This window comes from Myotis myotis, unplaced genomic scaffold (assembly GCF_014108235.1).
Source record: "Myotis myotis isolate mMyoMyo1 unplaced genomic scaffold, mMyoMyo1.p scaffold_m19_p_7, whole genome shotgun sequence".
NCBI lineage: Eukaryota > Metazoa > Chordata > Mammalia > Chiroptera > Vespertilionidae > Myotis > Myotis myotis.
In genome coordinates, this window is record NW_023416379.1 from 19,331,585 (window position 1) to 19,345,712 (window position 14,128).

At 37.7% G+C, this 14,128-nt stretch overlaps 1 protein-coding gene across 7 annotated transcripts in view; it reads left to right on the forward strand.

Moving 5' to 3' along the window:
* The window catches only part of LAMA2 (laminin subunit alpha 2), a 480,022-nt gene that overhangs the window by 145,958 nt on the left and 319,936 nt on the right, over positions 1-14,128 (forward strand). For all 7 annotated transcript variants that reach the window (XM_036316421.1, XM_036316415.1, XM_036316414.1 and 4 more), the window contains exon 4: positions 3,086-3,328. In XM_036316421.1, the coding sequence (XP_036172314.1) occupies positions 3,086-3,328 (243 nt within the window). The remainder of the gene's footprint in view (positions 1-3,085; positions 3,329-14,128) is intronic.

Below are 14,128 nucleotides of genomic sequence, written 5' to 3' on the forward strand. Positions count from 1 at the left end.
GCCATAACCTCAGTGTATCTTTATTTCTCTTATTGCGTACATATGTCCTCTAATTATGCTTTGCTATATTTTTACTTTAAAAAAATCTCTACAATTTATTTTTCTATAAGGAAAGATACTAATATGAAATATTTATGTAGATTCTATTTTTCCAGAGAACACGTAGTGTTTTGTATTCATTATCTCAGTATCTCTTCCAGGGTTTTGATTTTGGAAAAGACACATTTGGATAAAACAAAGGATAAAAGAGTTTAATTTTCTCGCTTCACAGAGGCATAATAGGACGAACACTATATACGTCCTATTTCCCACAAGTGACAAAACAGGCTAGTGCTGACTGGGATTGAATTTCAAACACACACATGCACACACATAAAAAAAGGTGTTATGCTAATAGAAGTAAGAAGGAAGCCTATTACAGTGACTTTGATTATTCAATTAAATCTAATAATATTGAATACCCACAGTTTCAAACAAATTATAATAAGGATTGTAGCATCTATGCCCTTTAGGAGCCCTTTAGTTATTTTGTATTCTTTATCATTTTAGTAATGTTGTCACAAATACTGCCAGAAATTAGGACCAGAGTGTTTTATATTTATAATAGAGACATCTCTCTGTGTTCTGTCAGATTAATCAATAGGTATGTTCTTCAGTGAATTTCTTTATAAAGAAATGTCATGTGACTGAGTTGTTGAATATGGAATGTCCAAAATATTTCCTTATGAATAACACCTTAAAAATGCAGAAATAGCAAATATTTTGGATAATGGCTAATGAAGTATTTTCCATATTAATCCTATTCTTATCTTTTTTTCTGATATTTATTTGCTTTTATTTTCCTTTATTTTTAAATTAATGTTATTAAGAGCTAAGAGGTTTATGTTAATAAATAAATACAGCAGGATATTGGATGAAGAATAAAAGCTCCTCTCCTTTTCTCTTTGACTCCTTATTCTCAAATCCCATAGGTAACAACCTTAATATATCAGGTGTATCTTTCCCCAAAAGTCTAAGTGCATTTAAGTACTTATCTGCACAAACATAGGTGTGTGTATCTATCTGCAATTATATTTATCTGTATACCTTGTAAATATAGATTCATAATATTTCCCACTTGGAGTGATATTTAATAAAACAGAACAGACCTAGCTGGTTTGGCTCAGTGGATAGAGCGTCAGCCTGTGGACTGTAGGGTCCCAGATTCCATTCCAGCCAAGGGCACACATGCTCAGGTTGTGGGATTGATCCCCAGTAAGGGGCGTGCAAGAGGCAGCCAACCAATGATTCTCTCTCATCATTGATGTTTCTATCTCTCTCTCCCTCTGCCTTCCTCTCTGAAATCAATAAAATATATATATATATATATATTAAAAATTTTTTAAAAACAGAACAAAGTATAGACCAATCAGAAGAGCTTTCTTGGCTGATTTTTGCTATGCTGAGGTTAACCAGCTGGTCTCAGGGGACAGGAGGCATTTGGGAGGATTGGGCTGCAGCAATTCACCAGCAAGTACAGAGATATTTCAGTACGTTTGCCACTGTTTTTTTGACTGCTGTGCCTAGAAACCAAGCAAATACCAGCCTCCTTTCAATCATTTGATAACTGGTGGTTTTTTCCTCACTACACATAAGTGTTCCCACCTTCTAGTAAAGATCTCAAAAGACCTCAGATCATTTCAAAAGACCTGAATCAGACCCACTCCTATTGCCCCTCTGTACCAACCTTTCATATTTTTAAATTCAGTCCCTTAGAGTTTACAGTCAAGACTGTTTATGTATTCATTAAGGTCTCATGTCAAAACTGAAGCAGATCAAGTTTATTTCTAGAACATTTCTTGCAGAATTTCCTCTGCAGCCCAGAGGAACCTTTAATCACATTAGCGGGTCTGCCTTCCCAGTTGTACCTTTCCAGTGGCCTCAGTCACTCAAAGCTTAGAGCTGTTAAGCTTCCCATATCTCCGAGCATAAACATATATTGTTGCTTTATTAGTAGTATATTTTTCATATGTCTCATTATTACAGTATTACCAACCCATGGATTAGTTTGGATGTATCTTTCTACCCAAAGCATTGCACATAAATGTGACTCAATGTTTGCACATGATTCTTTTAGACTTTGGGACTGCACTGGTGAATGCACACATATGCACTCGCACAAAATATCCAAGGTATTTTTTTTTTACATCTTCGAATTTGATGTAGACTTGAAAATAGAGGATTGCCACATTCCCCTCTATTGTCACTCTGACGCCCCTTTATTTTTACACATTTATCTCTAGTACAGAAGGTACAGAAACCTTTCATTTGCTCTGTTCCAGTTTCAACAAATCATCTGCTGTGCTAGAATTTCTTTTCCATTATTTTCTATTTGGGGTTGTAGAGGAAGTGACATTTAGTGAATAATTTACTGCCAAGTCCTTTGCCAGGTATTTTGCATATATTATCTCATTTAAACCAAATTGCCCCTCAGTTGTATACTTATTATTGATCCTAATTGCAGAACAGGAAGCTCAGAGCTAGAAAAGTAAAATAATCTGCCCAAGGTCACATATATGCTGAAGCCACAACTTGATTACAGGACTATGCCTCCAGAGCTCTGTGTTGGTTTTACTGTCACGCTAACTGCACCCAAGGGGTACTTTTGGAGGATTAGGTAATATAAATAATCATATCTTTTCAACTATCAAGCACTGTCATTCACACATGGAATTTCTAACTCATACTTTATACTCGGTAACACAGTAAGATGAGTAAATTGGTATGTAATGAATGCTTTGGGTGATCATGATTATAATGGAGCTTTAACAATCGGGTGACATGATGCCAGTGAGTTTTGAGAGAGCTAAAATCCAAGCTTCATTCATTTCTTTGAAAGGCATGGCTGTCAAAATGAAACATCCCATCTTCACAAGAAGGTATTAAATATGAACAGGTAACAGTAATATCATTTCACAGAACATAAAGGGTTATAGAATAAAATCTGAAATAAAATCCACTGTAGCATTAAGCCTCCTATTTGATATATAAAATGTGAGAATACTTTGGAATTCAGTTACACACTGTTGTTGTCACCCTTCCCCAGGTGTTCCAGATTGCATATGTGATTGTGAAAGCAGCTAACTCCCCTCGGCCTGGAAACTGGATCTTGGAACGCTCACTCGATGATGTTGAATACAAGCCCTGGCAGTATCATGCAGTGACGGATACGGAGTGCCTGACCCTCTACAACATTTACCCCCGCACAGGACCGCCATCATACTCCAAAGATGACGAGGTCATCTGCACCTCATTTTATTCCAAGATACACCCCTTAGAAAATGGAGAGGTAAGATGAGAAAACACCATAACTATATTTAAGATGGCCAAATAGGCTTGTCAGGAAGACTTGAATATATCAGTAATTAATATCAGGGGTATTTTAAAATAGGATTTCACAGAAGTACATTAAATGAGTTATTAAATAAAAAGGAAAAACCCAGGGTGATTAGAATTTTAACTACCTTCATCTAGTACATATCTCCCATCTCCAATAAAGATCAGAGAGGAGGAAATGGGTTTAAGTTGGAAAGTCAATGATTGATTTTACATATAAAAAGACTTTTCTGACAATGAGGATTGCTAATGATTAAAGAAGGATTGAGACCTTAGCAGTGGTTCTCAATCTACCTAATGCCGCGACCCTTTAATACAGTTCCTCATGTTGTGGTGACTCTCAATTTCATTGTTACAAATTGAACATAATTAAGGCATAGTGATTAATCACAAAAACAATATGTAATTATATATGTGTTTTTCCGATGGTCTTAGGCGACCCCTGTGAAAGGGTCGTTCAACCCTCAAAGGGGTCGTGACCCACAGGTTGAGAATTGCTGCCTTAAAAGAAGTCTTAGTTCTGTGTATACTCTGGTCTGAGGATGGGGACAAAAGAGGTGAATTTGGAAAGAAGTAAAATTCACACAAAGGACCTAAAACAAGGAAATTCTTTTATGGTTTTTTGTTTTGTTTTGTTTTGTTTTACTTATGCTGTCATCACAAAGGGCTACGGTGTGTTTCTTTTCTTTGGTCAGGCTTTGCTTATCACATATTTAATATATGCTGAATTCAAAAGCATTCTACTTCTCTGTGGCATCTTTTATCCTGTGGTTTAAGAGCCTTGATTTATTCATTGGATTTAAGCCACAGATTCAAATCATGGCTTTACCTGTTACCAGCTGTGTGATTTTGAGCCATCTCTGTGCCTCAGTTTTGTCTCCTATAAATTAGGAATGGCAATAATAGTTCTTACTTTATATGATTGTCAAAAGATTGAATGAATTATATTTAAAGCATTAGAGTAGTGCTGGCATATACACTAAGTGCTCTGTAAGCATTAATTATTTTTGTTGTTACTGAAATAATAACTACTGTGTAGTTACTATTATTATTGTTATTATTATTATTTTCCTCTCAAATACCCAAACCTTAGCTAAGTTGTAGGGCACGCCTATAGAGTTAAGCCTCAGACTGACCTGTTGGCAAAGCCACAAACAAGTCCCAGCTTAGAGGGCACAGTCCTCTTAGCATAATTAGGCTTGACCTTATGACACTTCCTAGATCCTTCCTAGGTAGCTAATGGGCTGTGGGAGGTGCAGCAAGTGCTGCCAAAACAAGTGAAACTCACAAGAACATTGTACCACTACCTTGTTTACCTCTGACTATAAAATAAAGGCTCAACTTTCCTCTGGATCTCTCTCTGTGGCCTCAGCCAGGCACAGGAAGATCCACTAGACCCAGCTTATTCTCTTTGTCATTTCTCCATCCTTTCGGCGCCCTCACTCAGGCTTTCGAACCCTTGGCTGAGCTGGCTCGGCACACTAAGTGACTTCGATTCTCATTATATTTCCCTAACGTATCTCCGTTCAGTATATGTGGCCTGGCTCCTTTTGTCTTACTTGCTATGTACATCTCTGTTGATATTCACGACTGGTATTCTCTCTGCAGTAAGCCATATACCTGAAGCTAGTATCAGTTTTATATTCACATTATCAGAAAACCTATATTCATATTCTCACCGATGTGATTGTTACTGGAGAATCAAACTCCCCGGTCACTCTCTGGCTTGGCACCTTCTCTGCCCTCCACCCCACATCAATAAATGGTTCTAGGGACCAATAAATGTTCATTCTGTAGAGATGCCAGAAGGTGTTTTGAGGCAGTACCCTAGACCAGGGGTGGGCAAACTTTTTGACTCGAGGGCCACAATGGGTTCTTAAACTGGACCGGAGGGCCGGAACAAAAGCATGGATGGAGTGTTTGTGTGAACTAATATAAATTCAAAGTAAACATCATTACATAAAAGGGTACGGTCTTTTTTTTTTAGTTTTATTCATTTCAAACGGGCCGGATCCAGCCCGCGGGCCGTAGTTTGCCCACGGCTGCCCTAGACCCTAGTCAACTAGGGATTATTCCTTTCAGTTTCTTCGGATTATCACTAGACTGCTAAACTAAGCATTCATGGTTGCCATAGTAATTTTTGCTGCAGAGAGACCTTTAAGTTATTTACATATGATTTCCTCTCCTTTTTCCCACAATCCCTCCCATTCTCTTTGACTGCCACTCAAATAGAACCTAGATTCACTTTGATTCTGCTTCTGAAACATGGCAGGCTTATATCAAATTCCCTGGAGAACCCATCATTAATTCTTGAAGATGCCCTTTTTTCTCTAAATTTTACATAGAGCTTTGATATTATTCTGATTTCCTATGTGACAGTTTTTATATGGAGAGACAGGATTTTTTTTTCCTCTTTTTATCACCTGGCATTATGGTGATCCTTAGACTTGAAAATACTGGAGCATGGAGAAACACACCCAACACTGCATTAATAAATGTTTCTGAGATCCTTCTTTGATAGTAATATTGTTAAGAGCATAGCGTGATTGCCTGTGTGAGTTTATGTGGGAATGGAATTGAGGAACTAGCGTTTCTCAATTACCTGTGGAGTTGCTCCTCTACAGAGAAGCAGCAGGGTAGCACTAATTTGTATCCATTTTGAAAAGAGAGTCAGGGAAATAATTACTTGCGGTTTCAGACATCCTTTCTCTGAAAATAATTCTTGCATTGACCAACATGGGGCCAGTGAATACCAGGAACAACAGCATGAAGTGCCTCATTACAAGCAGGTTCACCTGGCATCCTCCAGAAAACAGAATGCTTAACTCCAGTTGAAATACACAGAACACTTGATACATTTTGGAATCACACACACACATCAAACCCATGATTCATTTAAACTCTCTGTATTTGAAAATTCCCCTTTATAATAAAATAAAGATAAAATTAAGAGGATTTCTGTTGACCAGTTTATAGATTCCCCCCAGCAATATTGTGTCTCGAAAGTATCAATAAATCCTTGTTAAATTAATGCAGCATTGCTGAAAAATCACGCAGTCCACAGAAACCAAAGGAGAAGGGAATCTTAAGGAGATGGCACTAGTATGTAAGACCTGTTATCTCCGCGTTGTAGAATAGGATCGACCCAAATGTACTGAACTGGAACAGAGGGTAAGCTTCTGTAGAGCGGAGTACAGAGCACATCTTGCTATCTTGTAGGGTGTTCAAATATAGCTCTGCCACTGATTAACCATGGGGGGTGGACAAGTAAACTGATACATTCCCTGTATGGCAATGAAGATCAAATTAGGTCACTTATGGCAATGCGTCCTTATGGGCTATATAATATGATAGCAAATTCTCTGGTTCAATAGCTAGCATTGGCTAAGTCCACTCTTATTGCAGGATGACTGAGCTGGCTTTGCCTGAATTGAGATTTGGGGCACATGAAGTGGCAAAGCCATGCCATGGTGTTTTGTGGGGTCAACTCTAGGGGAGGCTAGGGTGACTAGACAGGACTGAAGGAATAAGCAAAGCAAAAAACCATGAGCTTGCTGATGTTTAAAGGGCCAAAAGGAACAGATGCGAGTTATGGGGTAACCCGGGGCCAGGAAGGTAATAGTAACCAAAGCTAACATTTACTGGTATTGCACACCCGTTTTGTGGCAGGCACTACCAAAGAGTTTACAAGTATAAATTCATATCTATTAATACTTGTCTCATCTTACAGTTGAGGGAAAGAGGTCACGTAACTTGTCCAGAGTTCCACAACCAGTAATTTTTGGAGCTGTTGTTTAAATCCAGTGTGTCCTCTGAACACCAGAAAGGAACAAGGACACAGCTTTCTGCTATGTCTGGGGTTTTCTGGAAAATCTGTTGGGCAACCCAACTCATCTTGTTTGTGACTTTTGAAATCAAGTCTGAAATCCTGAGCAAACATCCCATGATGGATTATAGCAGGTCATGCAAGATTTGAAGTTGTTTCATCATTTCCCCTCGCCCACCAAGGTAGGGACACAGCCTTTCAGTGAAGATGCAAATCTTATGCAAATGAAGAGGATTAGTGGGTTAGCTATTGTGATTGTTATCAATAATATTGGCGAAAACCATATTGTGTACTATTTGTCTCATCAATGACAAATCACATTCCTACACTCTTTTATCTGATCATCACCAAAGTTTTGGAGGCATTGAAGCCGAAACATGTACTCGCCTGTGGTCACATAATAGTACACGTTCAAAATAAATCTCTGGTCCAGGTCCAGTTCAGATCTTCTAATGGCAAATCTTATAATCATTTCACTTCATAAACTAAATCCCTTAGGTCCAATCCTTCATCTTCTAGATGTGTATTTACCACTGCTCACAAGGGCTGTTTGACACTGTGAGGATAATTAAGTGCTACCCAACATCTCTACTGAGGAAATCCTGAGGGTGTCAGTTAATCAGTCTCACACGGGAAAGATAATGCCCCAGTATCTTTATTGCAGAAGTATACTCGAAAATACAACAAAGGATCTTGCAGCTATTAAAATAAGCTTCTGATCTTTAGGGAAACTCTTAGAACACTAGAACTATCATCAAAAGTCCTTGAGAAGGGTAACCCAGGAGTAAAATGTTTATGATTATACTTTGCAAGCAAACTTAAACCGATACCAGGAGCTGCTTTACTTGGTTCCCTGCTATGAAAAGAAAACTGGAGAAAAACCTCCCATAAAGCATTCTAGCCTGAGGCTGTGCACTAATATGCACTGTGGCAGACCAACTGCAGCCAAATATTTTCATTGGCAGTACGAAAATGAATGACTTTGCTGGATTCTGCTACCTGGGAACCACATAAGGCATGCAATTTAAATTCTAATCATGTGTAGTAAAAATCCTATGATACTCATTCTGCAAAGGAGAATGGCAACCCTGGCAAGATTACAAGTTGGAAAATTGCATTCCCCTTGTGTAAATTTGTTCTTAAGCTTCATTCAGTAATAAGAATTATTTATTTTCTTATTCAACAGATAAGTGCCTTCTAAAACTAAGCCTACTATTAGGTTGAGCTATATGAAATTGCCAATATTTGACAATTTCTAGTCAATAAAAATGCAGTTTCCTATGGCTTAGATTAATATATGCCAAGGCATGAATAGAAATATTTGCAGAAATTTAAACTGTTCTAAACCTAACCTCACATCTACACATTATTTCAGCAAAACTATTAAAGGGAAATCCAGTCTCTTCACTGAAACAATAATTAAAAGTATAATAGCTTATACTAGTTATTTTGTGAAGGTCTTGCTCTACCGTGTCAGTAATATTCACAAGCTAGAAAAGAGCATTTGACTGCATTTGTTTGTAATTTTCAATGATGGAAAGAATATCAAATAGTCTTGTCATATGAATAATCAGGCATTATACCCACGTGGAAGCTGAAGGTATATTGGTTACTAGTCATAAGCTCGGGAACTGTGTTGTTCTACATGAACACAGTCCAGAACCCTTATATATGCAGCATAATCACTGGGAGATGGTAACTGGATCATAAGCGACAGCTGCCATCTTCATGGAGGCATTTCCAGTCATTGTAAACCTGGCGGCCACTTTCAGCAGCTATCCACTACTCTCTTAATTACCTTATTGAAAGGCTATTGGTGAAAATCCTTAAAGATTATGTTAAGGAAGGAAAAAGAAACTTCTTTGATGCTTTTTTAAGAAAAAAAATTATAAGCCTGTCTAGGGTGGCTCAGTGGTTGAATGTCAAACTATCAACTAGGAAGTCATGGTTTGATTCCTGGTCAGGACACGTGCCTGGGATGCTCCCCAGTGTGGGACGTGCGGGAGGCAGCCGATCATGATTCTCTCTCATCACTGATGTTTCTCTCTCTCTCTCTCCCTCTCCTTTCCTCTCTGAAATCAATACAAATAGAAGAAAAAAATGTATAAGAATGATTTCATGTTGTTTTCCTTCTTATCTCTACATTTGTCCTTTTTATCATCAGATGAAAAACATTGTGTTCTTTTTTACAAATTTTTATGTTGCAACCATTTGTCTTATAACAAGATAAACTTTTGTGTTGAATTAGCTGCAGTAGAGCAACTCCCACATTAATCACTACTAAGCGAATGCATTGCCAAAAAGATAGGGCATCAGAAATATGGCCCAGATAGAGTCTTAGTTCACTAACAAATGATTTGATATTGTGAATGCATTTTATGGGTTTATATGGCCATTGAGCAGTCCTCAACATTAGCTGTATTTTTCCATTAACAAATATTGAAAGACGTTACATTTTGGGGGGATATGAGATTAAATAAATCAGGGAAAACATCTTGGAGTCTTGGACAAGATGATTAAGACATACCTAGCATAGAAAAGGAGAGAGAGAGAGAACATGGTAGTGACCTGTCTTGGGAACTGCATCATGGGCACATAGAAAATCAATGCAGGAGGGAGTGATGGGAGATAGGGTGCCTTCATAGAAATTGCTTTGACTCACCATGATTACTTCAGCTACTGCATATCTGAGTAAATTGAGTAGGGAGGCTGTTTTTATTGAGTTATAAAACAGTTTTAGAATGAGAAAATTCAATTTTAAGCTTACACCTAGGAAAAAAATTCCAAACACCAACCTGGCAGAAACATGTCACAGAAACAGATTTTAGGGGAGCAGAATTCTTTCCCTGTACAATAATTATGATTAAGTGCTGGTTAAAATAAAATAATAGGGCTGTTTATCAGGGTAAGGCATGAAAGCATTTGCTTTTGGTTTTCTTTTGCTTTAATTTATAAAATTTATTTTGTAATTTTTTTTCCAACCAGAGTCACTTAATACGGAGTTCACTCTTTAGCATGACAGAACTGTTACCACAGTTGCAATGTTTTAGCCCCTCATTTTTTTCCCTGATGTTTTTATCAGTCTTTCCTTTGAGAGGTAAACAGTGGAGAGAAAAGCCAAAGGCAAAGCAACCTGTTTAGTCAGCACTTCCGTTGTGTTGTCCGGGTGCTATGACATAGTCTCTACTATACTAGTTAGTCCCATTAAGCATTTGATACTTGCTAACAAAGCTAAACTATTTACAGGGACTCAGTCAATGTAGGCAAAGAAACAAACAAAAACACCTCTCTGTGAGTGCAGAAAGTCTTTAAACTTGGACAGAAAATTGCAAGTGATGTTCTCAGGAAGCCAAATTATTAGGACAGTAGCAATATGTCCTAATTTGGAGGAACTGGTGTCTTGGCAACATAATGTGTTTACACCTATCTTCTTACTCAAAGAACCACTCTTAACATTAGCCACGGCTCAGGAGTGTCTCAGAGGCGGCCTAGGAAGGGGAGTTTAGGATGTGCGTCATGCTCAGCCCAGCCCTAATCAAGGCCCCGAATTTGGGCTGAGAGAAGAGGTGGTTCAGGGCATTTTATTCCTATCACTGGAAAAGTAGCACAATTAGTGTCTAACTTTCCTTTCTGCAAAATAGCACAGGTAATTTTTACCCAAAGAGGAAACAAAGGAAGAATGTGAAGAGCTGATGTCATTATTTCTGATGACATTAACATTTGTTTTAAAATATTAAACGACATCTCCAGGTGTGTTAGTCTCTCTCTCTCTCTCTCTCTCTCTCTCTCTCTCTCTCTCTCTCTCTCTCCCTCTCTCTCTCCCCCCTCCTCTCTCTCTCTGTCTCATAAAGCATAAGGGCAATTCAAGGGATATTGAAAGATATAAAATAATTAGGTCAACAGCAATCCGTAAAATATATGCCAAATGGAACAATATTTTGATATTCTGGCATGGAATGAGGATTTGGAGTTATTTTGAAAAATAATGTCACCATAACTCTGTCCAGAACTCACAGCTGCAGAAAGAGAAGTAAACAAGTGATTCTATTAGAAGACTGCAAGGTTAAAGAACAACCCAAGACTCAAACCTTAATGAGATTTGTGCTAGTTCCCAGTGATATGATTATAGCTCATACAATTCCCTGAAGGAAAACTACAAAAGGATATTTCTAGGGTTAGGAATACAAATACCTTTTGCTTGTTTGTTTGTAAATCAGAAAACAAGAATGAAGATTAGGTAAAATATATTTTCTATATTTGCTTTTAAAATTATCTGTATATTTTATATGCAGTCATTTAACATGAAATCTTTACCCACTGTCTTCACATAGAATATTACATAGTTGAAAGATGCTGCTATTTCCTGGGCATTGCTAAAGGCTCTTGAATTCCATGAGTTACTGGATTTTGCATTCCCCCACTCCTCATTTTTACATCACGCAGACATATGTGTAAGGTCTTCCACGCCAACAGCCAAATCAGATCACTCTTGCCTGGGACATAGCTAGTTTGACCATCCTAATCAGTGAACCAGCTAGCTTTCAAATTTGTGACAGGAAGGTAGCTCCTTAGAGTTTGCTAGTGTTTGCATGTGTCATTCATTTATGTGCTAGAGCTATGCCAACCTCCCAGGAAAATGAAGGACAAAAAGGTAATCAATTATTTTGAATGCAAATTTAAACATCCACATAAGACTATTAATAGGCAAAATATATTTGTATGATAATAATCATTATTTTGTATATCTCACCTTTTGGGGGACCTAAGAGATTACTACTTTTTTAGTCTAAAAATAACACATAAGCAGAATGCTCCATGGGCCCCAGAATATTATCCTTCAGACAGTGCATTAGTTACGCAAGTCAGGAAACACTTAATTTTGCAATCCTATGCCATTAATAGGAGAGGACTTTCTAAAAAGCTGAGAAATAACCAGTCTCTGGTAACTTAGCACAAAACCAAATTGGCGTCTCCATTTGGGTTTCTTTTTTGAAATTAATTTCCAGTTTGGTTTTCTTTTGCATCTGGCATTCTGGATGATCATCTTGTAGCATATGGATAATTTTATGTTAACATCTGGAATTGAGATTTTTAAAAATTTGCCTGATGCATATAGAATACTTGTGTAAGACTTGTATTTTTCCCAGCTGCTGTTTATTCATTTCAAAGAGACATGGTTAAGTGAGTGTAACAACCTTTAAAATTCCTGAGGAAACACAAAGCATGTTTAATACAAAGTCCCGTCAGTCTATTTTCTCTCCTACATGCTTTTCCCACGGCAGAAGTAGTGGAGATCTGTCTGGAAGGAAGAGCTTTGAATGGTAACAGGTGGTGTCGCTGAGCACATGGGCCTTTGAAATCAGGCTTGGTTTGGAACCTTGGTCTGGCAGTCGATAGCTATGTAACCTTGGACACCTCTTTGAAGTCCAGCTTTCTTATTTCACATTGGAGAGGTATAAATATATCTCCCAGCATTGATTGTATTAAATGAGATGATATATATAAAATAGCTGGCTTAAGGTGGGAACTCAATAAATGGCAGCTGCTACCATTTATTTCAGTGTATTAAGAATGCAACTAAGAATTTCTCTTCCTGACCTCATAGTATGCAACTAGCAGTTTGGTGATTTGTACACAGTGTTTTAGAGATCTGACTGAATCTTGTCTTTGAAAAACTTGTTCTATGAATGGAAGGAGAAGGAAGGAATCAAGCTAGCTAAAGACATTATACAGGAAACCAGAGAATACTTCCTTTCTGAGCTTCTATAGCACAGCAATGGCAGTGTACTTGCAAAGTAATTTGAATTTTTAAAATTTATTTTTTAGAAATATATTTTTATTGATTTCAGAAAGGAAGGAAGAGGGAGAGAGAGATAGAAACATCAATGATGAGAGAAAATCATTGATCAGCTGCCTCCTGCATACTCCTTACTGGGGATCAAAACCGCAATCAGGGCATGTGCCCTGACCGTGACCTCCTGGGTCATAGGTCAACGCTTGACCACTGAGTCACAACAGCCAGACATAACTTTGACTTTTAGGCAATGCTTTAGAATTCACACACTAACTTAATATTTTTAAGTCCACGCTATTGTGTTGGCAAGGATAATAGTTCTACATTCTTTATTATGAATGAAACTAGAGGCCCAGTGCATGGATTCATGCACTGGTGGGGTCCCTTGGCCTGGCCTGCAGGGATTGGGCTGAAACTGGCTCTCCAGCATTTCCCAAGAAGTCCCAGATTTCAAAAGGGTGGTTCTCGGGTGACACACCCTGGAATCAGGCTCCCTCCTCTCTGGTTCTGGGTGTGTCACCTGAGAATACAACTGCCACATCACCGCAGCTTGGCAGCTCCTGTGTTGAGCATCTGTCCCCTGGTGGTCATTGCACATCATAGCTACCGGTGGGACGGTTGGATGGTCGAACAGTTAGATGGTTGCTTAGGCTTTTATATATATAGATGTTATTCATAATGTTTTGGAATTTCTTGGAGCCCATTGTTTTTACGTTGTTGACTTATTCACCAGGCTTGAGTCTAAATTATTTTTGTTCATTCTCACTCCAAAATTATTCACCTTAAATGATGAAATTTTATAATATTGAGTTAGAGGAATGTACTAAAGGTTTGGAAAATAGCTCTAATTATTTCCAAATTCTCTTGCATGTTGTTAGGATAAGTGTAAAACTAAGGCAATTAATGTAAAGGGTTTTACATGTATTTAGTTGTACGTTTTTGATATCTTTGTTAAAAAAATTAGAGCTTCATTTTATACTAACCAATTAAAAGATATTTTTCAAAGGAACATGACTTAAAAGAGTTTCAGGGGAATGATTTTAAGTACATGGATTTTGCCCATTGATTCTGAAAACCCAATAATTTTCTTAAACATATTCCTTACTGTGCTCTTGTTACCTTAACAAAATTGA